Source organism: Phyllostomus hastatus, unplaced genomic scaffold (genome assembly GCF_019186645.2).
Source record: "Phyllostomus hastatus isolate PE091 unplaced genomic scaffold, TTU_PhHast_1.1 phas_contig_64, whole genome shotgun sequence".
In the NCBI taxonomy this organism is placed as follows: Eukaryota; Metazoa; Chordata; class Mammalia; order Chiroptera; family Phyllostomidae; genus Phyllostomus; species Phyllostomus hastatus.
In genome coordinates this window covers 8,586,377-8,610,001 of record NW_025333928.1, presented here as the reverse complement: position 1 = coordinate 8,610,001, position 23,625 = coordinate 8,586,377, and the positions used below count along the sequence as shown (strand labels likewise).

The 23,625-nt window shown below is 54.8% G+C and overlaps 2 protein-coding genes across 4 annotated transcripts; one reads left to right on the top strand and one right to left on the bottom strand.

Annotated features, from left to right (window-relative positions):
- Window positions 1–109: 109 nt before the first annotated feature.
- Window positions 110–3,614, top strand: HSD3B7 (hydroxy-delta-5-steroid dehydrogenase, 3 beta- and steroid delta-isomerase 7). 3 transcript variants are annotated; one of them, XM_045849023.1, is made up of 7 exons: window positions 116–367; window positions 812–980; window positions 1,198–1,353; window positions 1,614–1,722; window positions 1,804–1,903; window positions 2,046–2,208; window positions 2,583–3,614. In XM_045849023.1, exons 2-7 carry the CDS (start codon window positions 815–817, stop codon window positions 2,996–2,998), a joined length of 1,110 nt encoding a protein of 369 aa, XP_045704979.1. In that variant the 5' UTR covers window positions 116–367; window positions 812–814; the 3' UTR covers window positions 2,999–3,614. The 3 variants fall into 3 exon arrangements, with proteins under 3 accessions (XP_045704980.1, XP_045704979.1, XP_045704978.1); XM_045849022.1 differs by having other exon boundaries at window positions 117–367; window positions 809–980; XM_045849024.1 differs by lacking the exon at window positions 2,046–2,208 and having other exon boundaries at window positions 110–367; window positions 809–980; window positions 2,583–2,781.
- Window positions 3,615–3,728: 114 nt separating this feature from the next.
- On the bottom strand, window positions 3,729–22,809 carry STX1B (syntaxin 1B). The gene is made up of 10 exons (XM_045849025.1): window positions 22,538–22,809; window positions 13,982–14,056; window positions 13,703–13,802; window positions 13,539–13,613; window positions 10,793–10,866; window positions 10,317–10,425; window positions 10,055–10,128; window positions 7,567–7,704; window positions 7,361–7,471; window positions 3,729–7,098 (listed from the first exon to the last, which is right to left on the bottom strand). Exons 1-10 carry the CDS (start codon window positions 22,565–22,567, stop codon window positions 7,018–7,020), a joined length of 867 nt encoding a protein of 288 aa, XP_045704981.1. The 5' UTR covers window positions 22,568–22,809; the 3' UTR covers window positions 3,729–7,017.
- Window positions 22,810–23,625: the final 816 nt, after the last annotated feature.

Below are 23,625 nucleotides of genomic sequence, written 5' to 3'. Positions count from 1 at the left end.
GCCTATCTTCCCAGGGGGCCTCCTGAGCAAGAGGAAAGGACTGATGCAGTAGAAGTGAGATCACCCTGCCTGCTCCATCTCTATCCCACCAAAGCCCCTCAGTGCCCACCCTGCCGGTTTTGGTGTCCCCGTCCCTGTTCCCCAAGTTCTTTGCTGAAACCAGATGTCAGTGGAGCACACTGGCCACCAGGGGGAGCCCTGTGGCAAGAGTGGGAGAGGAGGGGTGGAGGTTGGGCTGGTCTGTTCCTGGAATGGGCAGGAGGAGGAGCAATCGGAAGGGGACAACTGTGTCGCTGGCCGGAAATGAGACAGAGACAGACCAGCTCCTCTGGTGGCTAATTTGGGCACCCTGGGACTGTGGTTGCAGGTAGGCAGAGGTGATACCAGCGGTCCCTTGCCCCAGCTCCAGCCCTGCCCGCCTTCCTCTCCCCCTCCTCCCCAACTCCCTGCCACCCACCGTGTGTGTGTGTGTGTGTGTGTGTGTGTGTGTGTGTGTGTGTGTGTGTGTGTGTGTGTGTGTGTGTGTGTGTGTGTGCGCGCGCGCGCGCGCACTTTTGTCCCAGAACCTCCCCCTCCACCTCAGACACTGAACCCTTTTTGCAAGCCCTGACCTTATCTCAGTAACTGTAGTGGGCAGGGTCAAAGGACAGGTGGCCTGGCTGCTGCACCCACCAGGAACAGTTGTCCCCAGCAGTGGTCACTGCTTCAGTCCACTAGGTTACAGGCCCCTTTAAGGAATAACAGGTGGGCTGCCCGTGCTGAGGCAGATAGCAGCAGGCAGCTCAGGTGAACCAGTGTCTCTCCCTAGCAGGACATGGCAGACTTTGCACAGGCTCGGAAGCTGGTATACCTGGTCACAGGTGGCTGTGGCTTCCTGGGGGAGCATGTGGTTCGAATGCTGCTGCAGCGGGAACCCCGGCTCCGTGAGCTGCGAATCTTTGACCTGCACCTGGGTTCCTGGCTGGAGGAGCTGAAGACAGGTGATCGTGGTGGGGAGTTGGGGGGAGGATGTGGACTCCCTTCACAGTGATGGAAAAGATGATGCCTCTTTTTGTTGTCTATTGCACATGGGTGGGGTGAATGAGTCACACTGGGAACATGTGGTTCCCAAGAGTGTAGGCTGAACCAAGCAGCTGACTGGTGGCCCCAGCTCTGACATTGCTTCTGGCTGCCCCTACCCCATACCCCCCATACCAGGCACAGTGCAAGTGACTGCCATCCAGGGGGATGTGACCCAGGCTGACGAGGTGGCAGCGGCTATGGCTGGAGCCCATGTGGTCATCCACACAGCTGGGCTGGTAGACGTGTTTGGGAGGGCCAGTCCTGAGACCATCCATGAGGTCAACGTGCAGGGTGAGATACTCCCCCACTGTTCTAATAATGCACTTAACACTTCTGGCACATGACCTGACCTTGACTGTTTGTGTCCCGCCCCCCTCCCTTGGACCCTGACCTCTGTGATTCTCTTGTGTCAGTCTGTCCTGTGTGCCAGCCTGCGGTGGTTTTCCCTGGACCTGGGGGAGGAAGCCATGTGCCTTCATCCAGATTTGGGATGGGGATGGGGGAGATACAGAGAGGAAGCTTCAGTTTGAACACACATCTCACCTCCCCAGGCACGCAGAATGTGATTGAGGCTTGTGTGCAGACTGGAACACAGTTCCTGGTCTACACGAGCAGCATGGAAGTTGTGGGGCCCAACATCAAAGGCCACCCCTTCTACAGGTGAGCTGAGTGAGTTTCACCCCCCAAATTTAAGAGCTCCATCTTCCCTCAGCATTAAGAATCTTCCCTCTCCCCTACTAGGGGCAATGAGGACACCCCATATGAAGCAGTACACAGACACCCCTATCCTTGCAGCAAGGCCCTAGCTGAGCAGCTGGTCCTGGAAGCCAATGGAAGGGAGGTGAGACTGGAGACAAGATGCAGAGCCACGGCAAGCTGGGCTTCTTTGCATCCTGACCTGGGAACCTCCCATTTCCAGCTTGAAGAGGCCAGGGCAGAGGGCAGGCCACTGGGTCTTAGCAGTGCCTACCTTTTGTCTCCAGGTCCATGGGGGGCTGCCCTTAGTGACATGTGCTCTGCGTCCCACTGGCATCTATGGTGAAGGCCACCAGATCATGAGGGACATCTACCACCAGGGCCTGCGCCTAGGAGGCCGGCTCTTCCGGGCTATCCCAGCCTCTGTGGAGCATGGACGGGTCTATGTAGGTGAGGCCTGGGCTAGGCAGGGGGGAGCCTAAGAATGGGGCAGGACCTTCGAGGTTCTGGGAGGTATGCAGTGTGTACTCTGGAGAGAAAAGAACAGTCTGTACATGGCCCAGGGTATACTACGTGCGGCCGTGTCCACAAAGGCCATCGAGGAAACAGTACCATGCAAGGTGGGAAGGCTGACATAAAAAACATGTCATAGGCTGAAGAGAGGATCCCGCTTACAGAAGCAGCACCCCCCAGGAGAGGAGGGGGGCAGCATCTACATAGGCCCAAAGAGGAGGTGGCTTGTGTTTGGGCTGGCCTGGGAGACAGCATCTACATGGTCACAAGGATACTCAGGGGCACATGCACCCCACTTCCCTCACCGGCAGGTAACGTGGCCTGGATGCACGTGCTGGTGGCCCGGGAGCTGGAGCAGCGAGCAGCTCTAATGGGTGGCCAGGTGTACTTCTGCTATGACAAATCACCCTATAAGAGCTATGAGGACTTCAACATGGAGTTCCTGGGCCCCTGTGGACTGCGGCTGGTGGGCACCCGCCCACTGTTGCCCTACTGGCTACTGATGCTTCTGGCTGTGCTCAACGCCCTGCTGCAGTGGCTGCTGCGGCCGCTGCTACTCTACGCGCCTTTGCTCAACCCCTACACGCTGGCCATGGCCAACACCACCTTCACTGTCAGCACCAACAAGGCTCAGCGCCACTTTGGCTACGAGCCCCTCTTTTCATGGGAGGAGAGCCGGACCCGCACGATCCGCTGGATGCAGGCCAAGGACAGTGCGGCCCAGTGATGGTGGAGCTGGGGCCTGGAGCCCAGCACAGCACATCCGTCCAGGTCCAGAGCCCACAAACCCTGGCTAAGGAAGGAAGGCTGCACTCTAGAGCTAGTGTCCGGTGCCAGTGTTCTGGCTGTCTTAGAGGTCTCCACGTGTTAAATCTATGAGCTTTAAATCTGTGTCCTGATGCCTCTGAGTTCCAGGGAAAGAACTTCTTCACTCTCAAGCCAGGCCTGATGGCTGGTTGGCAAGGGTCTGATTTCCCCAATGTTCTCAACTGCCATCCCATTATTGGCTTTTCGAGCCGGAAGTGGGTATAAGTTCCACAGGCCTCGTGCTTGCCTTCTGGTGTCCAGGCATGAGCCTCAGGCCTGGATTCTGAGTGAAGAGGCTTTCTGACTCTTCCTACCACCTTCGTCCCTCCTTGGGGGCCATACTCCCATTATTTTAAAACATCACCTTTAGATGTTTGTCTTTTAAGCCTCCTCAATTTTCACTAAGGAAATCTGTATATTTTCACTTCTTCCCACCCTGTACCCAAATTTAGTTCCTGCAATATTGTGAGCTCTCTGCCCGAGGATTCCCAATAATTCTGTACCTGCCCAAGCCCTGTATTAAAACTCCTTATCTACGCCTGTGTCCAGCCGCCTGTGCAGCTCCCTGGCCCGCCTCCCCCCAACGTGTCTTCCCTCCCCGCGGCGCCCGTCCCATGTGGGGACAGAAGGAAGTGAGCACGCAGCACGCCCGCTGTTGGATTGGTTGCTATTTCTCCCGTCCCACGGGGCCCAACCTGGCCCAGGGTGGGGGTGGGGGCTCTGGGGACAGGACATGCAGGGCTGAGGACAGAGGGCAGAATTTTCCTGTGTTTTATCCATTTGCGACTCGGTCACCAATAGAGAAAAATGGGTCTCTGAGGGCTAACAGGAGAGGGTGGCCTGGCTCTGGGCCCCCAGCCAGGCCCCAAGAGTCCTGTCAAGAGGGAAAGAGCTCTAGAAACCAATGGAGAAACAGAAGGGGCAGGGATTCATGTCAGCAAACACAGCTATATCACGTGACACGCCAGCGACACGGAAACACGCCAACGCACACGGCTGCACAGCGGGCAGGGGCAGGTCAGGTAGAAGGGAGCCAGGGGCCACCATCTTGCCCTTTGCAGGGCGGGCTGGGGGGGCAGGGTGAATGCATAGAACACATCATGTACACATGCTCCAGATATGGCAAGAGCATGTGCTGACCCACAGGCACATGGGATGGACACGCGCAGTGTGCTTCATGAGAGGCAGAGCTAGGGTTAAAGGAGAAGGGGAAGCAGTGAGCCCCGGCCAGGCCTGGCACCACCCATGGGGCACACACGGTTGGAGGTGGGGAAGGGTGGGCAGCACACACTCCTCCAAGACCACGTGAAAGACACGAGCCCCAGGCCACACTCCAGGACACACGTGGACACAGCAGCCAACAAGCAAACACATCACATGACGTGCGAGACTTGTGCAAGCTTGGGGATAGCAGACCCTCAGGAGTACTCTGGTCTGACACCCAGAGACGGGCAGCTACGGGTCTAATGCCACTCAAGGAGGCAGCAGCATCACTCGAGCCAGGCCCCCACCCTTCTCCCGTGGCCTCAAGGCTGTGAAAGTCTCAGAAACACCTGGGTCGAAAGGGTGTCTTGGTTGGGCAGCAGGAAGGGAAGAAGGAAGGGTAGGGGTGCTGGGCCTGCTCTGACATGCCCAGAGAAGTCTGAGGACGGAGCAGGAAGGCCACAGTGAGGGCAAACTTTCTGTCCTTGAGAAGGACATTCTGGGAATGAACAGGCAGATGCCCCTCTTCAGGACAGCCCACCTTGGGGTTTACACATACTGGCCACACACAGGTAGGGCCCAAACAGCCAGGAAGAGAAGAGGTTGACTACCTGGGCTGGGACAAGCATGGGGAGGGTATCATGTTCCAAGTCACCTCTGCATTCTCTGTCTCTCTCTCTCTCTCTCTCACACACACACACACACACACACGTTTCACATGCAGTGGGACCCTGGGAAATGATCCGCACACTACCCTGAGTCCTTCCCTCTGTGCACACGTAGACCCACCCCCAGGGCAGGACACATTCCTGTACTTGTGTTCAGTCCTGTGCATGTGGGTCCTTGTTTCTCAGCCATGGAGTGCGGGGACCTTCTAATGTTGTCCTTTGCTCATGTACCTCCCATCTGCCACCAAATGCGCAAAGCCACCTGTACACATGTTGCCTACATCAGGGAGGAGCTGGCTCTTTCCTCACCATCAGGAACCCAGGCCCGTGTCCCACCTTCAATCTCGCCTCGGTGCGGGGACAGCTATTCCAGACATGTCAGCAAATGGGTCTGGGGGGGAATCCTGGGACTTAGCCCACCCTGAGTGGCTGCTGCCACATTGGCCATTCCAGGGTATCTGCAGGAAACAGTTCCCTGAGCCCAAAGTCCCTGGGGCAGAGCCCAGAGCACCCAGTGGGCCAGTGGGGACCAATACTGGCCTCTCCCCATTCTGAGGTATTTGATGGAAGGCAGGGACGCTCTCATTTTCGGTCTGGGATAGCCCTCGACATGGTAACATTCTCACAGCCCTTCCAGCAGGCATTCTAGGAGGTACTCCTGTGCAAATGGGAGTAGGCCTGCGTGGGCACCTTGTGCACATCAGCATGCATGTGTGCTCGTGTGTGTGTGCCTGGGTATGGTCACCTACACAAGGCCTCCTGAGCCTTGGCATGTGTGGGCCAGCTCTCGTGGGTGCAGGCCCGTCCTCTGGCAGAGACACAGAGGAAGAAAAGCATCTACGCGTGTGTGCTCAGGGGCTCTGAGACCCGACAGGGCAGGAAGCGCCAGCTGCACAGTGTTGACGCAGCAGTGTGTGGCCGTGCCAGATATCGGGCAGCAGCTCTGGGGAGAGAGGGAGGGGCAAATCAATCGGCATAAACAAACCTGAATGGGGCATGAGTCCTTACAGAGAAACAGGTGCTCATATAATATACAGGGGACCAGAAACACTATGTAGAAAGCCTCTGTATATGTACACACCCATTCTCACAGACACAGTCTAGACAGCACAGAGATACAGATTGCTGTGCCCCCCAGAACAGGGGTCCGGTGCATGGCACCGAGGCTCTCTGAGGAGACCCACCAGCAAACCCTGACACACACACACACACACACACGCAGACACACACAGGTATTTCTCACATTGCCTGCTGGGGGAAACATACATGTATATAAAAGCCAAACTAGGTTATATATACGTGCACACTTCCACTCATGCGGGCTGACCTCCAAGGGTCACAACGTGCACACACTTACGGTCCCCCAGGACACATGCCTGGGGTGACCAAGCCAGGAAGATTCACTCTGCATCACGCTGGGTGTCTGCCGTGCCCATGTACGTGGGCCTACCCGAAGCCTCGGGGGATGAGCATCCACACGCTCGCAACCTCCCCACTAGTAGCAGAGTAGCAGACACAGGGGAGGGGGCGTCAGTGGAAGAAGTGCTATTGTGTTAGATTCAAACACAAAACTCCATGTACACAAATTATGTGCCCACAGATCGAATGTGGACACACACACACACTTATTCACAGAAGACAGAGCGGGGCTTGGTGGGCTGTTGTGCTATACCCAGCCACAGTCTACACAACAAACAAGTGAGGAGGGGAAGCTCAGACAACACACAGACTCAAGGTGGGAACAGGAAGGCTGATGAGGTGCTTCTACACACGTCTATGAACATACACACACACGCTGGGGTGTCCACTCGTCTCGAGCGTGTTCCGGCGGCATGCATGTTGGTGTGCATGTGTAATCACGCCTGCTGCTATTTATGTGCGGGGGTGGGGGTGGTCCATGGCGCGGTAAGGTCCAGGGACTCCAGGGTCTGATGGGGGAGTAAAGGGGCGGGCTACCTGGGTCTGTCTTGGGGGTGGGCCTGGAGCAGGGGATGGAGTGAAAGGGGCAGTGGGGGTATTGCTCCCGATGTGGTGGGGGAAGGGTCTGGGGGAGGCAAGGGTGGGGGGCCTACAAGCCCAGCGTCCCCCCAATGGATGACGCCAAGACCACCCCCAGCACCACACAGCAAATGATGATCATGATTTTCTTCTGTAGGCAGAAAGGACAATGGGACAGGAGAAGGAGAGACAGACAGACAGAGATTCAGACAGAGTGAGAGAAACAGACAGGAAGATGGGGGGAGGGTATGAGGAAAAAGGAAAGGGGAGAGAAAACAGAAAAAGGAAGAGGTCAGAGCCAGAGATAAGGCCTTCCAGGGGATTTCATCACTTGTCTCAGCTCTGGCCTGAATCCAGCCCCGCCCGCCCAGCTCCAGCCCTCCTGCCCCCCAGGCCCATCCACCCTGGCTCACCCTCCGGGCCTTGCTCTGATATCTCACAGCTTTCTTCGTGTCTGACACAGCTCGCTCCACATAGTCCACGGAATGTTCCACGTTGTACTCAATTCGGTCGATCATCTCACCCTGCAGAGGGGATGTGCACGGGGAGAGGTGGGGCTGGGCTGGAAGCAGGGCTGGGGGAGGCTTCCACGGGGTGTGGCAGAGGGCAGAGGCAGTACCTGGCTTTCCACGAGCATGGCCATGTCCACAAACATGTCATGCAGCTCGCGGATGCTGGTTTCCAGTTTGATGATCTCGTTGTGCCTCGTCTCAATCTCATTCAGAGCCTGCTTCGTCATCTGTGAGTCCATTTTGATCTAGGGCGATGGTGGGGGGTGCGGTGAGGGGAGCTGAAGACCACACTTCACTCCCATAAGAGCTCAGAGTCTGCAGCCAGAGTATCTGGGTTCAAATCTGGCTGTCATTCACTAGCTATAACGGTGGGCAAATTTTTTAACTTCTCTGGGCCCCAGTTTCCCCACCTAAAAAACATGGATAGTAATAGTGCCCACCCCATGGTTGCTGTGAAGATTAAATGAGTTAATATGTGTCCACTGATCAGAATAGTACCTGACACACAGGAAGCATTAAAGACAAGTCTGCCAAATTACAAGAAGTAAAACTTGTCCCTAGCCCACCACCTCAGCCCAGGGCTGCCTCTATCGCACATACCAGGGAAGCCCCGGGAAGGGAGACAGTGGTCCAGGGCCCCCTCTAGTATGGGGGCTCCTGTCTGGTCAAAGGCAGATAGGGAAATGGAAGAAGACACAGCAGAGAGAGAGTGTGTAACGAGCAGAGAAGGGGGCCTGGATGAGAAGGCAGGGTGTCCACAAGTCCCCTGGAGCCCCGTGACACGAGATGGGGGGGGCGGGCGGATAATAAAGGAGTGCACCGCAGCCTCAAGAGTCAGTGGGAGAGAGACCCCAACCCACAATTAGATACCCCTGCTCCCCACAAATGCCTGCCTGAGCCAGGCCACTCACTTCCCAGAGCACTCACTGTTTAGACCTTGTTAAGCCACTTCTGTGCTCTAACACTGGCCAGGGCTCCCCACTGCCCACAGGCCACACACCTTTACCTTAGTGGTCAAGGCCCAGGCTCCCTGTCTGTCCTCATCTCCTACACAAGAGCCAAAACCATCCAGGGGCTGTTTGGCAAGTGGTCCACTTTCCTTGTCTTTGTCCAGTCTGCTCCTTTTGTCTAGAGCAGGGGTGCCGAACTCATTTTCACTGGGGGCCACATCAGCCTCGAGGTTGCCTTTAAAGGGCCAAAATAATTTTAGGACTGTATAAATGTAACTACTCCTTAACTTTTAAGGAGTTGAATTACATTCGGCCCTTTGAAGGCAACCTCAAGGCTGATGTGGCCCCCAGTGAAAATGAATTGGACATCCCTGGTCTGGACTGTCCTTCGCTCATCTTCCCAAGTCAAATAAATGTTCCTCGTCTCTGAAGACACAACTCAATGCCGCTTCCCAGGAAGCCTTCCAGGACTCTACAAGTTAAGTTTAACCACTACCTCCGGGCTTGTCTGCATCTTGCACAGCTCTCGAGCGTGGCACCAACCACTCTGAGCTGTGATGGGGGGCTAATTGGCAGGGATCAGCTCTGCCCCCTTGGAATTACTCACCAGGTTCCTTCCATTCTCAGACAGACAGCCTGGGCAGAGCTGTTTTAGACAGCTCCAGGCTAACTGCCCACAATCCATTTACTCAAAGCTAATTTAACAAATACCAACGATCTAAGTAACAATATGCTAGACAGTCACTGAACATACTTTAATCCTGGCCTAGGGACCTAAACCAGAGCCATTCCACCACCAGAAGCATAAAGAGAGAGACAGCACTGGGCAGGCTAGGGTAAAACTGAACAAAGAGAAAGAAGAACTACAGCTAGGGGAAGCCCATACATTCACATGTAAAATGACAAGAGCAGAACACAGTGCAAAATTAAAACAGGGGCTTTTTTGCCCTGGCTGGACTGGCTCAGTGGATTGAGTGCCAGCCTGTGAACCAAAAGGTCACTGGTTCAATTCCCAGTCAGGGCACATGCCATGGCTGTGGGTTGTGTCCCTGGTTGGGGGCGGTTGGGGGCATTTGAGAGGAAACTGATGATCAATGTATCTCTCACACATTGATGTTTCTCTCCCTCTCTTTTTCTCTCCCTTCCCCCTCTCTACAAGCAAATAAAATCTTTAAAAAAAAACAATAAAAAAAGGGTTTTCTAAAAAATCTTCAAAAGATAAGGAAATTAGTCATTGGGTGAAATAACCTGCTTCAGTAAGGTTATCTTAGTACTGAAAAGTCCTAACTGAACCTAGACTGTGGATTCAGATACAAGCTCTGGCCCCAGCTCTCTAACCTCAGCAAGTTACTTAACTTCTTCAGGCAAAATTTCCTCATCTGTGAAAGTGGGTCCCTCAGAGGGTTGTGGTGAGGAATAAATGAAGTTAGCAGGTAAACGTTAATATGCAAAGTGCCTAAAACAGTGCCTGGCACACAGCTGTTTGCCGTTTCTCCGGGGTGGCTTCCTGCTCTGCCCTCATGGAATTCCCCAGTTCCAGGTCCAGTTATTCCAGGGTGGATTTAGGACCTTGGGTTTAACCTAAGCTTGGGGTGGAGAGGCAAATGCCTTCCAAAAACAGGGCCCATCCCCACCCACAGCTCACATCATCGGTGAAGATGGCCAACTTCCCACTCTCCAGCATGTCTTCCAGTTCTTCGTTGGTTGTGGTCCTTCCGGCTGTGGGAAGGAAGGACTCAGTGCTCAGGGACTGGGCCAGCCTAGGGGCCTGAGGTGGTGGGATGGGGCAGGGACCCGGGAGATAACCCTTCCACCGAGCCTTAGGCCAGATGCCCCCTCCACAGAATGGAAGGGCGCGGAAGGGGACTTGGGTAGGCCTGGGGAGTATGGAAGGGAGGCACACGCACTGATCTCCAGCTGCCGCTGGATCCGGTCCTTGCAGCGGTCTCGGTACTTGGACTGGGTCGCGTTATATTCAGTCATTACTTCCACGAACTTCCGAGAAAGTGTGGAGTGCTGGGGTGGGGGGTACACACATCAGGAGGCAGGGAGCAGAGATCAAAGTGGTGAGTCGTTAGTGCAGGGATGGGATGGAGAGAAGGGGTGATCGCACCCGATCCCGCCCCCTCACAAGTGCACAGTCTCCCAGCGCCTGTTTCTCTGCCCCACAGCCAAACCGGCTGCAGCACGGGCGAAGGCACCGCGACGGGATCCGCACACTCCCTCCGCTATAACCCCGCCCTTTGGGTACGCGCCACACCCCCCCCACCCCCGCCTCCCACCCCCGGCAATGGAGCTTCGCGGCGACTCGCCCGTCAACAACCGGCAGGATTCCTCCCCGACTCCATCCAGGTCCCGCCCCGGCATGGTCGCAGCTTCCTACCTGGGTCTTGCGGATTCGCAGGTCCGCGGAGGAACGATTTAGCCCCTCCTCCTGTTCGATGCTTTGCTCGATCGCTGCGGGAGAGAGGATGCATTGACCGGCAGGAGACCAGGGGCGTGTGGGGCGGGGGTCCGGGGGGTGTGAAGGGCTGACACCCCGGGGCAGGTCCCGGGCCTGTCACACCCGTGGCGAGGGCAGACAGTAAAGGATCCAGAGTGAGGGGAAGGAGGCCAGAGAGTAAAGGGACAGACGTTTGAGCAGGTCAGAAAAGCAGGTAGGAAGGAGATTGAGGGTTGGTCAGTAACCAGAAGGAAGGGGGCTATTTGTTGTTTCGGAAGCTTGGGTCTTGGAAAGTCCCAATAACTGAGCAGCTATAACTGCGGCCCAGTCCCTCGAGGGAGTGTGGGCTCAGCCCCCTGTGAAGGTCCCTCGTAGCAGGGAACTCCACTTTCTATATCCTCTGGAAAGGAGCAGGAACCCATCCTGGGATTCTTCTAGTGGAAGGCAAGCACTTCCAGGTGGGTCAGGTTTTAGTGACCACCCTTTCCTTGGAAAATTCTAGGGTGAATGGATGGACGTTCCAACAGAAAAAACAGCTTTCCCCCTGCCCGACAAGATGATCCCTGTTCCCGGGAATTCCCACTTCTAAAGGATGTTCTGGGAAAAGCGCACAGATTAACTGGGGTGTCTGCTTCTGGATCATGCACTCCTGACACTTACTCAGATTTTCTAAAAAAGACCTTGTGGTAAGATTTACTGTGCTCAGAAAATGCAGCAGGGATGAATCACCACCAAGTCCTCTCAGGCCTGGAAGGGCCTCCAGCCATTCCTGAGAACATCACTTCCCTGCTCTGCTGGCAGCAGAGGAGATTGGGGCTGGATGGCACCCGATGCTCCCTGCCAGCAATGCAGGGCAGTGACTGAATAGCAGCTTTGGCCCAACTGCTGCAGGAAAAGCACAGGAACATACACCCAGGGATGGCAGAGTCTCTGGATCAGACTGGGATCCTACTGTCAGACCTGCGACTGGGGCCTAGCCCTGGAGGACGGCGTCCTTCACATCGTCTCACTGACTTCTTACAACAGTCCTGGGAGTTCGGTGATATTAGTCCACGTTTCAGACGAAAAACTGAGGTTCGCGTGGGTAAAACAACTCAAAGCTCACAAAAACCTGAGCTCGTGCCACCACATAGCTGGAGGAAGAGAATTTTCTCTCTTGCTCTAGAGCTCTGGAAGTCAGCTTCTCTAAGCCACCGTCGCTTTTCCTAGTTTCTTTCCTGATCTGTTCCTGAACCCCTCAGCGGTGTCCAACCTGTGGCCATTGGGCCGCATTGCAGCCCAGGATGGCTATGAATGGGGCCCAACACAAAATCATAAATTTACTTAAAACCTCATAAGATTTTGTTTGTGATTACGAGTCACAATGTATTTAATATGTGGCCTAAGACAACTGTTCTTCGTCCAGTGTGGTCCAGAGATGCCAAAAGGTTGGATGCCCCTGCCAGAGCCCTCCTCATGGTCTAATAGAGAGACTACTAAGGTCAGAGCTGGATGGGCCCAAAGAGCCCAGGGATTTTACAACTGTGTTCCACAGAACCCTGCTTCTGAAAAGGAACTTCAGGGGCTGTGGACAGGAGTGAAGGGGAGGCCCTGGGCCTCCTGGTCCCGGTTCAGCCAGAATAGCCTGACTTTTATGCGCTATGTAGAGTGGAGTTCTGTGCAGGATTTCAATAGAGGGAAAAAAAGGATCTTGTTACCCGCCACCCCCCACCCCCCAAAAGCCAGCTTTGAAATTGCTTCTATTTTTCTTACTGTACTAACGAGGAAGCTGAGGGTAGGGTACTTGTCCAGAGCGAGCTGGTGATGTAAGTTGGACTCCCTCTGCCTGGATTTGCACTTAATGTGCTCCCAGTTAGGTCATTTCCTTTCCAGAACACTCTGAGTACAAAAGGTTTGTTTTTATAGATCAGCACTAGAGGCTGACACAAGGCCTCCTGTGGAGTCCAGGAGGGCATCGAGTCTCTGTCCTCATGTCCCTGGACCAAGGTCAGAGCACACAGGCCCTGGCATCTGTCATGCTTCCTTTTCCCCAAAGCCCAGTAATGTGGCTTGGACAGAGTGGGTGCTTGGTAAATGTTTTCTGCTGCTGAATTACCATGAGCATACAAATTAGCATCACGGTAACACTACTATTCCCCTGGCATCAGCAGACAAGGAGGTTCCCAACCCACAGTGCTTTGGGGGAAGGTGGTTATTACCAGCACCCAAGTCCCCAAATTAGAGAGAATACATGAACATTTGGCAAGTCCCTCCTGAAAGCTTGCCAGCCCCTGATGTCAGCCACACAGTCCAATCTGTCCTGAGCTGAGGACACCAATTCAGAAGCACTTGCTTAACCCACCTACTGGGTGCTTAGCACTATGCCTGGCACCTGTTCTGAAGAAATGAGGCCTTAATGAAACTAAAGCCACTCGGGAGTCTATATTTTCCTGACAGACATTCACGCTGCTGGAACCAGTAGAGCTCAAATGTAATCTGGACAGACAGCCTCTTCTTCCTCATGTCCCTGTCATGCATCTTCCTCCAGAGAATCTGGAGCAAGAAGGAAAATTGGGGCTTTGGGCTTTCTCACTGTGTGAGAATCCAGCTCCTAGAAAACCTGTGGACATTCCTGATAGAAAGGCCCATCTGGTCCGCTGGAAGGCCCAGCTCTTTTTCTCCTTAGTCAGGGGACTGCAGTCCTCACCTTTCAATTTGGACCGAACCTTGTTGGCCGTCTTCTTGATGTCTGCAGTGAGGTCCTCCAGTTCCTGTTTGGTCTCTAAGGAGGGGCCAGGGTGGGTAATAAGTCTGGGCGGACCCCAGACCTCCTCCCCACCCAGCCCACAGCTACCCCACAGCGGCACTCACTCTCGTCTGGGTTGGGGGCAGCCAGGATGGCGCTATGCTGTTTTTTCACTTGCTCCACGTCCTCTGACAGTTTCTCAATGCAGCCCCGGATCTCTTCCACCTGGGGCAGCAAAGTGGCTCTACCCAGCCAAGCCCTCAGGCCGGACAAGGGCATCCACAGGACTCAATCAGGGTTCAGGGAAATGGGCTAGACCCAGAGGGACTGGTAAAAGGGGTGTAGGAATAGAGAGCAGGGGGTGGAGGAAGAGTTGTTGGCTGGGGTATTGGAGTCTCAGTTACCTGCTCAAAGAACTCGTCCATGAAGTGATCCCGATCCACATGGACCACCTCTTCCTCATCATCGCTGTCTTTCGCCTGGGAGGGAAAGAAAGGTGTAGGTCACAAGCAGCTCCCACCCTGGTCCTGCTGCTCCCAGCTCTAGGCTCAGAGAAAGGGTCTTAGGAGGGGTCACATGTAGGATGCATGGCAAGGACCCTGGGCAGGCAACACGAACACTGGATATCTTATGGGACAGAGTACCGGAGGCCAGGTAGCTGACAGCCCAAAGACACCTTGCAGGGAATTAGCAAAAAGTCACCCTTTTGGGGGTGGATGTGGCCCTGTGAATGCAGTGCCACAGCAGCTGCTATTAACCAACCAGTATGAGAGTATTTCAATATTGTCACTACCACTTAAACGTCAGCCTTGCAGTAGCTGTCCCTGGGTTCTGAGAAGAGGTTTGGAACAGAGTCCCAGGAGCCTGACCCTCTCCACCATCCCCTGGCCGCACCAGCCCAGGCCTCACTTTGCTCCTCTCCTCTTCCCCTCCAGCCACATCCCCCTGTGCAAAGTCAATTCACTGCCAGCTCTGGGCTGCGTCAGGTTGAGCAAGTACAGTCAGGCCCACCCAGTAAGGGCTGGAGGAGACACAAACAGCACCCGGATCTCGCTCACTCCTTGTGTCTTTCTCCTGCCCACCTGCACCCCCTCAGCTTGCTCTGCCCCTCGCTGCCCCCGCTGCCTCTGACTCTCCGCAGTGTATTCACTTGCTTTCATCCAGCCTCTTCCAACTTCACACCCACCTACTCTCACTTGCTTGGATTTCCTGGTTGCAACTTGCAGCGGCTCAGCCCTCCACCCCCAGGGCTCAGAGACACAAAGGGATTTACCCACCCACACCTCCATGAAGACACAGACCAGTGACATAGACAGAAGGGCTGACACACGAGGCACACGGAGAGACAGCCCCACTGACACCCACACGGAGATACCCCGACCTGCTGACATGCAGCCACCCACAGACCCACAGCCGCGCTGCACGCTGATGCATGTGGACGCAGCTGGTCACCTGTCCCTTCCCCCAGGGACACTCGGTAGGGCCCTCTGGGCCAGTTCGCCCAGCCTCTCTGAGCCTCAGGTCTGCACACTTGTTTGGAGCTGGGAAAAAGGAGAGCGGGGCAAGAGGGCCCCCCCAATCCTACACACTCTTGACTCTAGACTTCCCTGCTCGGGACAGAAGTCAGAGGATAAAAGCTGAGCTCTTCAAGCTTAATTACATCTGGAGCCCAATCAGCTCCAATGGAAATTTAAACACAGTTCACCCTGATTTCCAGAAAGCACCTACCCAAAACTCAGAAAATCTAAGTACTATAGCCTGAATGAAGTCAAGACAGGATTCAAAAAGTGTCTACCCGGGGTACGGCCAGTTGAGGTCTAAAAAGAACTCACATGGAACCTCAACAGGGTCCGAGCAGACCGCCGGCAGGACCTGGCAGAAACCAGACAGGCTCAGACCAAACCAGACTCGGCATAAACAGATCCCAGACAGCTCAGATCGAACCTAGACAGAGCCAGATGGGACCTAGATGCAACATAGACAGCCAACTGAACTTGGAATCAGGAGAGCCCCGGCAGCACTGGAAAGAACCCGCAAGCCCAGGGAAGACCCAGCAGGACACTCCTTTAGAGCCACCCTAGCTTCCCGCCCAAGCCCTGCCCCCAGGAATTCTCCACGAATTCTCTCCACGGATGCTGGGCCCCATACCACATCAGAAAGTGTGTTCAGCACTTACATTTAATTTCTAGATAACCCCAAATATCCACGGGGAAAGGGAGGCTCCTCTGTTTCTCCCCACAGCTGCCCCAGAAGTAGGGGTGGCACCAGGTAGGGCTTGGGAACTCTGATGACACTTCTTAAGCCTCCACCTGACCAGCCTGACAGACCTTGGCATTTGAAGACTCTGGGATGCTCCGCTCATCTCTGAGGAGCTGGCGCCTTCCCTGATGCTGCCCCCCACAGACTCCTTCTCCTGGCTCCGAAAGCCAGTCCTCTGCACCCTCTCTGCCTTCGAGTACTCAACTCAGCCCTGCTGCCCGCACGTCCTGGGCCTCTCACTTTCCTGTTCTCTGTCTCTTTCCCTTCCGCATTCTGACTTCAGGCTTCCTGAAGTCTACTATCCGTCTCTCCTGTTGTTCCCAGAGCCAGTTTCTTAGATTCTGCCCTGAGGCACCTGTCCTTGAGACAGAAAGAAAGGTAGAGGACCCAAGTAAGACCTGTTTGGTGTAATAATTACAGAGCTTAGTGTTAACAATCCTCTACAGTTCACAAACACTTTTGCATCTATAATACCGCCCTTTCTTTTCAATCCTCACCTGAGGACATGCCCATTGACTTTAAAGAGAGAGAGAGGAAAGGATACAGAGACAGAGATGAGAGAGAGAGAGAGAGAGAGAAAGATAGAGGCAGGCGCATCTATCTGTTGCCTCCTGTATCTGCCCCAACCAGGGATTGAACCTGCAACCTAGGTATGTGCCCTGACCAGTGATCAAACCCACAACCCTTTAGGTGCACAGGACGATGCTCCAACCTACTGAGCCACCTGGCCAGAACATCTGTAATGCCTTTTGATCCTTACTACCATAACCCTGATGAGAAAGGCAGAGCAAAACAAATTATCATTGTCCCCATTTCACAGATGAGGGAACAGGAGGTCAAAAGAAAAAAAGAAAAGTGACTTTCCAGAGGGCATGCAGGCTGAAAGGGGCAGGGAGATCACAGCGTCAGAGACATGCCCCCCCAGCCCCTCCCAAGGCCGGAGACCAGGCCACCCCCTTCCAGCAAGTCTGCTGCCGGCTCCTCTTCCTCTCCGCTCCTGCTCAGGCCCAGTCCGGGCGAGGCTCTGTGCCTGAAATCCTGGCCAAATTTTATCATTTAATAGCACTTCTGCATAGACCTTACCTTCTTGTTATCTCATTTAATCTTCATCAAAACTCTATGAGGGCCCCGACCGGTGTGGCTCAGTGGGCATCATCCCACAGACCAAAAAGTCACTGGTTTGACTGCCAGTCAGGGCACACACTGGGGCGGTGGGCCAGGGCCCGGCTGGGGGCGTGCGAGAGGCAGCCGATCAATGTTGCTTTCATGCATCGATGTGTCTCTCCCTCTCTTTTTCCCTCCCTTTCCCTCTCTCTAAATATAAATAAATAAAAATTTTTAAAAAACCTCTATCAGGACCATTGACCAGCATAATTATAAGTGTGGCAAACACTTACATAGCACATTAGGGATACCACTGTATGCACTCTACATAGATTTATCCATTTAATTCTTACACATGACCCTCCTGAGGTGGATATTATTATAGCCCCCTTTTATAGATGGGGAAACTGAGGCACAGAGAGGCTAAAGAACTTGCCCACGTCAGCAGCCAGAAGGCCACAGATGACTTCTCCCCTCCGAGTCTTGGCCCACTGAATGGCAATAACACCAACCCCAAACGGTGGGCTGGAGGCCCACAAGCTGGGGGAAGAAAGTGCCTGATGGTGCCAGAGAGAGAATTAACGCTTAGTGAGGGCTGGCTAACTCCCCTCCCCTCGCCTGTCAGACGAGGGCACAGGCTTGGAGAAGTTGTCAGCCTATGGCTTGGCAGCAAGTAAGGCCAGAGGTGGGACCTAAAAGGTCTGGTGCTAAATCCCAGATTCTTCCCCGTCCATCCTTCCACCCCTGGTTGCGAAGAGTCCATTCTGCTCTGTCCTCACTACTGCTGAACACCTGTGGCCAGGACAGAAATGCAGCAGGAGGTGCCCGGCTGCCGGGAGAGCTCACGCAGGAAGGCAGGCATTCCAGCCTCCACTCGGCTCACTGCGCGACCCTAGGGGACTCTCAGCCCCTCTGGGCCCCAGTTCGGCTGGGAAAGAGGTGGGCAGGTACACGTGCTCATCGAGGGCCCTCACTGCTCTGAGGCATACATGTTTAATAATGAGCACAGCCTCTATTTCTGGAAGAAGTTGGCCGAAAAGAAAACCAACTGTGGGCAAACAAGAGGACCTAGGAGAAGATGATCAAATGTGCCTGATCCCCTCTATGGACAATTCAAGCCTGTTTCCTGATGTGCAGAATGAAGAAGATAGGAATTGTACACATCTAACACATGCGTACTGATTACCGTGAGTTGGGCCCTGTTACGAGTGCTGTGAATTTCTTTTTTAATCCTTACAGCCATTCCATGAAGTGGATACTCTCTTTATTCCCATTTGACAGATGAGGAAACTGAGGCAAAGTGAGATTAAATAACTTGCCCAAGATTATACAGCTGATGGGTGCTGAGAGTGGTGTTGAACTTGCTCTTTACTGCTCACAGTCCCTCAGGTGCTTGTGAGGATTAAATGAGAGAGAGAGGAGATCCCGGGCACCTTCTGGAACGGCCTTAGAAATAGGGGAAATAAAAAAAAGAAATAGGGGAAATCATATCTAAGCCTCCTTCCCCACCTGAGACACCCAGGGCTGTCTGTGTGTTAGCGGCAGGAGATCACACAGACAGACGCGTCCATGGAAAGAGGAGAGGGACAATGTGAGCCAGCAAGTCAGCGATCAAAGAGACAGATGGTGAGAAGGTGACTAAAACAGAGGCGGAAAGAGACCGGAATTTGGTGATAGAAGAGTCACAGTGTGTGTGCGTACAGGGCCCATGTATACACATGGGCTCACATGTGCTCCTCGGGGTGCGAGCATCGCTTGATCTAGAGGCAGGAGCTGGTCTCCACTGGAGCCCCCTTCCTTCCCTCTGTCTCCCTGACCTGGGCCTCTCCTCCTCCAGCAGCCAGCATTACCTCACTCCTCTGCCTTCCCTGCCTTACTACTTATTCCCTTCCTCATCCTCCCTCTGCCCCACTGAGTCATTCATTCATCGAACAAGTATGTATGATCTGTGCCAAGTTCTCTTGCACGTGCTGCTGAGAGAAGTGGTGGACAATACAAGAAGAAAGTCCTGCCTCCAGAGAGTGGACATTCCAGTGGAGGGAGACACACAACGAAAAATGAATGACAATCCCAGATCGTGCTAAGTAGCAGGAGGGAGATGAACCAGGAGAAATGTCAGAAACGAGCGACAGGAGCCGCTTTGCAAGGGGTGGTCAGGGAAGCCCTTTCTGGGGCTGACACCTGACTTAAGTCCTGAAGGAGTCAACTGTGCTACAGTCTGGAGAACGCAAGATTCAAGGCAGAGGGGATAACATTCGAAATGGAGGGACCAGCATTCCGGGCAGAGGGAACAAGGGCAAAAGTCCTCAAAGGCTGGGGTGAACCTGCTGTGTTTGAACAGCAGACACAAGCCCAGTGAAGCGGGCTGGTACCAACCCATCATCCAGGGCTCTCTGGTCCCTGCCCCCTCTTGTGCAAACTGGGCCACTCTTTCCTTGTTATTTCAAGTCTGCCTTTCTAAAGCCCCTATGGTGCTGTGCCGGGCCACGCCTGAGTGCCACACACCTGACTCGGTCCCTGCCCTCGGTGCAGGTTGTTCTGTGACAGTCCCCACTTCCCACCAGGCCTCAGAGTCACGCCCCTCTCACTGCAGGCCTCACCTGTCCCCATTCCCAGTCTCCCGTTTCCTTTGCCTACTGCCTCCCCACTCCACAGCCGCCGCCCAGGCTCCAGCCCGCAACGTGTCTCTTTGTGTTTCTCTCTCCCACCGACCTTCTCTGCCTCAGATGCTCCCCCTCCTCTCTTCTTGAGCCCCATCCCTGGCCCCAGTACTTGGATCCTGGGATGCCAGTCCAGCTGACGAACTCCAACCTCAGGCTCTGCTTCAGCCCAGCACCTCCCAGTTCCCAGCCAGACGTGTCTGGTGAACTGGAAACAGAAAACCCTGGTTTGACCCTGAGTCTGCCGTAACAGATGTGTGACCTTGAACAAGTCGGGTTACCTCTGTGGCCCTCAATTCACTCTAAAATAAATTAGGGTCACATCCTGCCCATTTCAGGGGTTCAAGAGAAGTTAGTTTGCTATAGAACAACACACACACACATAGAGCATGGCTGGGCGCCAGGCCTTCTGGGTACTTTTTGCGTAGTAACTAATTTCAGCCCTTGGAATAACTCGACAAAGTGTTATCCTAAATTCACACATGAAGAAACTGAGGATCAGAGAGGTTAAGCAACTTACCCAGGCCACACAGGAAGTAGCAGAGCTAAGATTTGAACCCAGACAGTCTGACTCCCAAATCTGTGCCCTCACCTGCTATATGACAAACCTATCTGAGGACCCCTTGGGAACTTTAAAGTACTGCTGGAAAGACAGTCAGGCCCCCTGGGCTGACATCACCTCCCACCACTGGCCCCCACTTCCTCCCTCTCAGCCTCTTAGAGAACCCTTACCCCAGGTCTCCCACACCCTGCCCAGTCTCCCCGCCTTCCCAGCCTCTCTGCTCTCCACTCCTTCAGGGAGATGCTCAGCACTCCTAGCATCCGGCAGCTTCTTTCCTCCCCACCCACCCCTCCCAAACCGCCCGTTCTCCCGAGCTGTGACTAGCACCAGAGCCACCAGCATTCGCCCAGCCCCCTTTACCCTCCACACCACTTCCCACTTCTTCCACCTGGCTGCCCCCCAAAGCCCCAGCAGACAGGACTCCTCACCTCTGGGCTGGGTCCCCCAACCACTCAGATGAAGACTCCTTTCCCCTGCCTCCTCCTCCATCCCTTTTCCCTTCCTCCCTCTCTCTCTAATTCCACCACCTCACCCCAGCTGGCTTTCCATTTCTGTGGGTTTGGGAGTCATGGATGGTCTTGGCAGCAGGGAATCTGGGTTCACACCTGGATTCCTCACTCGCTAGCTGTGTGACCTTGGGCGAGTTACTTAACCACTCTGGGCTTTGGTTTGCTCAACTATAAAATCAGGTAGTATCTCATTTTATCCTTTCCATCAGGTGGGTGAGGGTCTAAAAGACTGCAGATGGCAACCTGCCACGGAGGAAGACTGCATCTGGAGAGAAGGGTAGTGAGGGCAGAGACAGAGTCAGCCTGCCCGGCTGCCTTTTATTGGCCACGTGAATTTGGTTGAGTTACTTAACCTCCCTGGGCCTCAGTTTCCTCATCTATAACATGGAGTAAGACTAGTTCCAGACTCCTAGGGTTGCCCTGACAATCAAAATAAGTGAATGTGTATAAAACACTTAGAACAGTGTCTGGCACATGAGTGTTGGCTATCTTTATTACTGTAAGTTCAGTAAGTTTACCTATTCAGTAAGTTTAATAAAGACATAAACCTTCAAAATTCCCTCCCTCAACCACCAGTTCCTCCTTCCTTCCTTCCCACTTGCCAACCCATCTTCCCCAGAGACAGCAATCACTTGCCTCCAAACCCCTTCCTCTTGTCTTTCAGTAGCAGCCTCCTCCCCCGCTCCAAAATCCAGGGGCTTTCCAAAGACAGAGTCCTTTACCCCCCACGCCACCCCCCACCCCCGCCGGTGTTGAGACTTCTGTTTCAAAGGCCAAAAAAGCCAGGACACCTGTCAACTTGGCAAAAGGAAAACCCAAGCTCCAATCTGATTCTCCCACCCACTTGCTTGGTGACCTTGGGCAAGTTCCGGCCCATCTCTGAACCCCGTTTCCATCGGCCAAATGGAGTAAGTCGGCTGGGCTGGTGCTTTATCAACGTAACACCACAGGACCTGAGCCCACGGCAGGTTGTCAGCTCCGCCTCCCTGGAGCTCCAGGTCATTTCTCCAAATTCCCCAGCATCCTCCCCACCAAAGTAACGTTCTCATCAAGGTCCCACTCCCCAGCCCCTCCAAGTGGCAGCCTTCACGGCAGACACCAGTGCTGCCCTCCTTCCTGTCACCCAAACACAACTTACTGCCTGGCCAGACTCCTGGAGCTGGGCCTCCTCAGGCCTGCAGAGCAAGGGCCCACATCCGCCAGCCCTGACTGCTCAGGATACCCCAGTTCCCCTCACAGAGCACAGTCCATACCACACAACCCAGTTCCAGGGCCCTTTGCCTGGAACCTCCTCTTCTTCTCTGCAACCCCACCTCCAACCTCTGGGGTCACCCCATCTCAGGCCCTGGTCCTCTGGCTGTCTCCTGAGGCAAACCCTTCCATCCTTGAGTCTCAGGTGCCCCTTCCCATGGAAAGTAACACATGCATGTGCACACACACACACACATCTCATTCACTGCCAGGTGCTGGCATCTCAGTGCCAACCTGTGTCCTTCCCGTATCACCCCCCATTTCTGGTCCCACTAGACTCAGCCCGGGGCCGATGGCACCCTCCAATTCCTTCTTGGCATTTACTCTTTCCCATCCCCAGATTAGATCCTAGGGGCCTCCTGGGAATGTGGGGTGTCCAAGACCCCTGAGACCTCTCCTGCCCCTTGTCTCTTACCAGCTTCCAACCCCTTGTAGCCACTGTCCCCAAAATGCAGGTTCACTGGAGCACATTATGTGCCTCCAGATATTGTGGCGCCCCTGCAACCAACCTCCAGTCATCATTTGCCTCCACATCCCAGCACCTGCCCCACTCTACCCCGACACGCTCCCGAAATAATGGGGTCCCTCCCCCTGTTTTCCCACCCCCAAGCTTACACTCCGCAGCTCCTGGGTCCGATCCTTCATCCTGCGACGGCTCCTCCTCCGCCTCGTCCTACTGTCCCTGCCGCTGCTCCTACCTCCTGCCTCGGTGCTGGAGGCCGGGGTCTGGGGGCGCTGGGGGGCAAAGCCGCTGAGGGAGGCGCCGCGGTCGGGGGCGGGGCCGGGGGCCGCAGGCAGAGAGCCGAGCAGGGGCACCGGCCTGGACCAGGCTTGGCTCTGCTGGGGCTGCGGTGGCGATGCGGCTGCGGCACAGGCTTGGATGGAGGGATGCGGGAGCCGAAGCGCGGGGGAGGGGGGTGGAGGGAGGTAAGGAGGAAGGGAGGGAGGGGGGAACCGGGAGGGGGCGGGGAGCAGGGGGCATGCGCAGCACCCGGGTCTGGGGGCGCCTGGGGGTTGTAGTCCGGGGGATGGGGACCCAGGGAGAAGAGAACTGGAGAGTCCTAGAGGGGGTGGGTAAGGGCCGAGCCAGAGGCTGGGAGAGATGTGGAGAGAGACAGAGGAGATGCGGCGGGGAGGCACAGAGATGCTGGGGGGGGGGAGGGGGGAGGTGGAACAGCAGCAAGAGGGGGTAAGAGAATGAATATCCTGGGAGAGGTGATGTGAATCCTTTGACACCAGGAGATACAGATAAATTTTATGTTTTGTCTCTGGGAGTCTCTGTGTGAGCCTGTGCACGACCACCTCTGTGTGTGTGTGTGTGTGTGTGTGTGTGCGCGCGCGCGCGCGCGCGTGTCCCTGCAGGAGGCTCTTTGGACACTAGAAATAGCAAGACTGACTCTCTAGGTGGCTTTTGTGATGCAAAGGAATCAGCCACACTTAGCTGAGAAGGACAAGGGGCATGTTTTTGGAAGAGCCTTCCCAGCTTCAAGTGCGAGTCCCTGGGCAGCAGGGGGTCTCAGAGCTCTTCTTGTCTACCTCTCCAGGCAGGATGCTCACTACCTAACCAGAACTCCTGGCCTGTCTTTAGACGGTTCTGACTTAAAATGGAAATTCATCCGTATTGGGAGGGGAGTTCTGGTACCCCTGACCATCCGGCACCCTGCATCCTTCTTCTGATTGCCCACCTCTCCTCTCCTTGTCTC

Bases quoted from the DNA above. Each gene is read 5' to 3' on its own strand.
- STX1B (XM_045849025.1), bottom strand. From the start codon at position 22,567: ATGAAGGATCGGACCCAGGAGCTGCGGAGT. The intron at 13,803-13,981 runs GTAACTGAGACT...TTGCTGCCCCAG, and splicing joins TGGACGAGTTCTTTGAGCAG to GTGGAAGAGATCCGGGGCTG. The intron at 10,426-10,792 runs GTAGGAAGCTGC...CCCCCACCCCAG, and splicing joins TGCGAATCCGCAAGACCCAG to CACTCCACACTTTCTCGGAA.
- HSD3B7 (XM_045849023.1), top strand. From the start codon at position 815: ATGGCAGACTTTGCACAGGCTCGGAAGCTGGTATACCTGGTCACAGGT. The intron at 981-1,197 runs GTGATCGTGGTG...CCCCCATACCAG, and splicing joins GCTGGAGGAGCTGAAGACAG to GCACAGTGCAAGTGACTGCC. The intron at 2,209-2,582 runs GTGAGGCCTGGG...CCTCACCGGCAG, and splicing joins GCATGGACGGGTCTATGTAG to GTAACGTGGCCTGGATGCAC.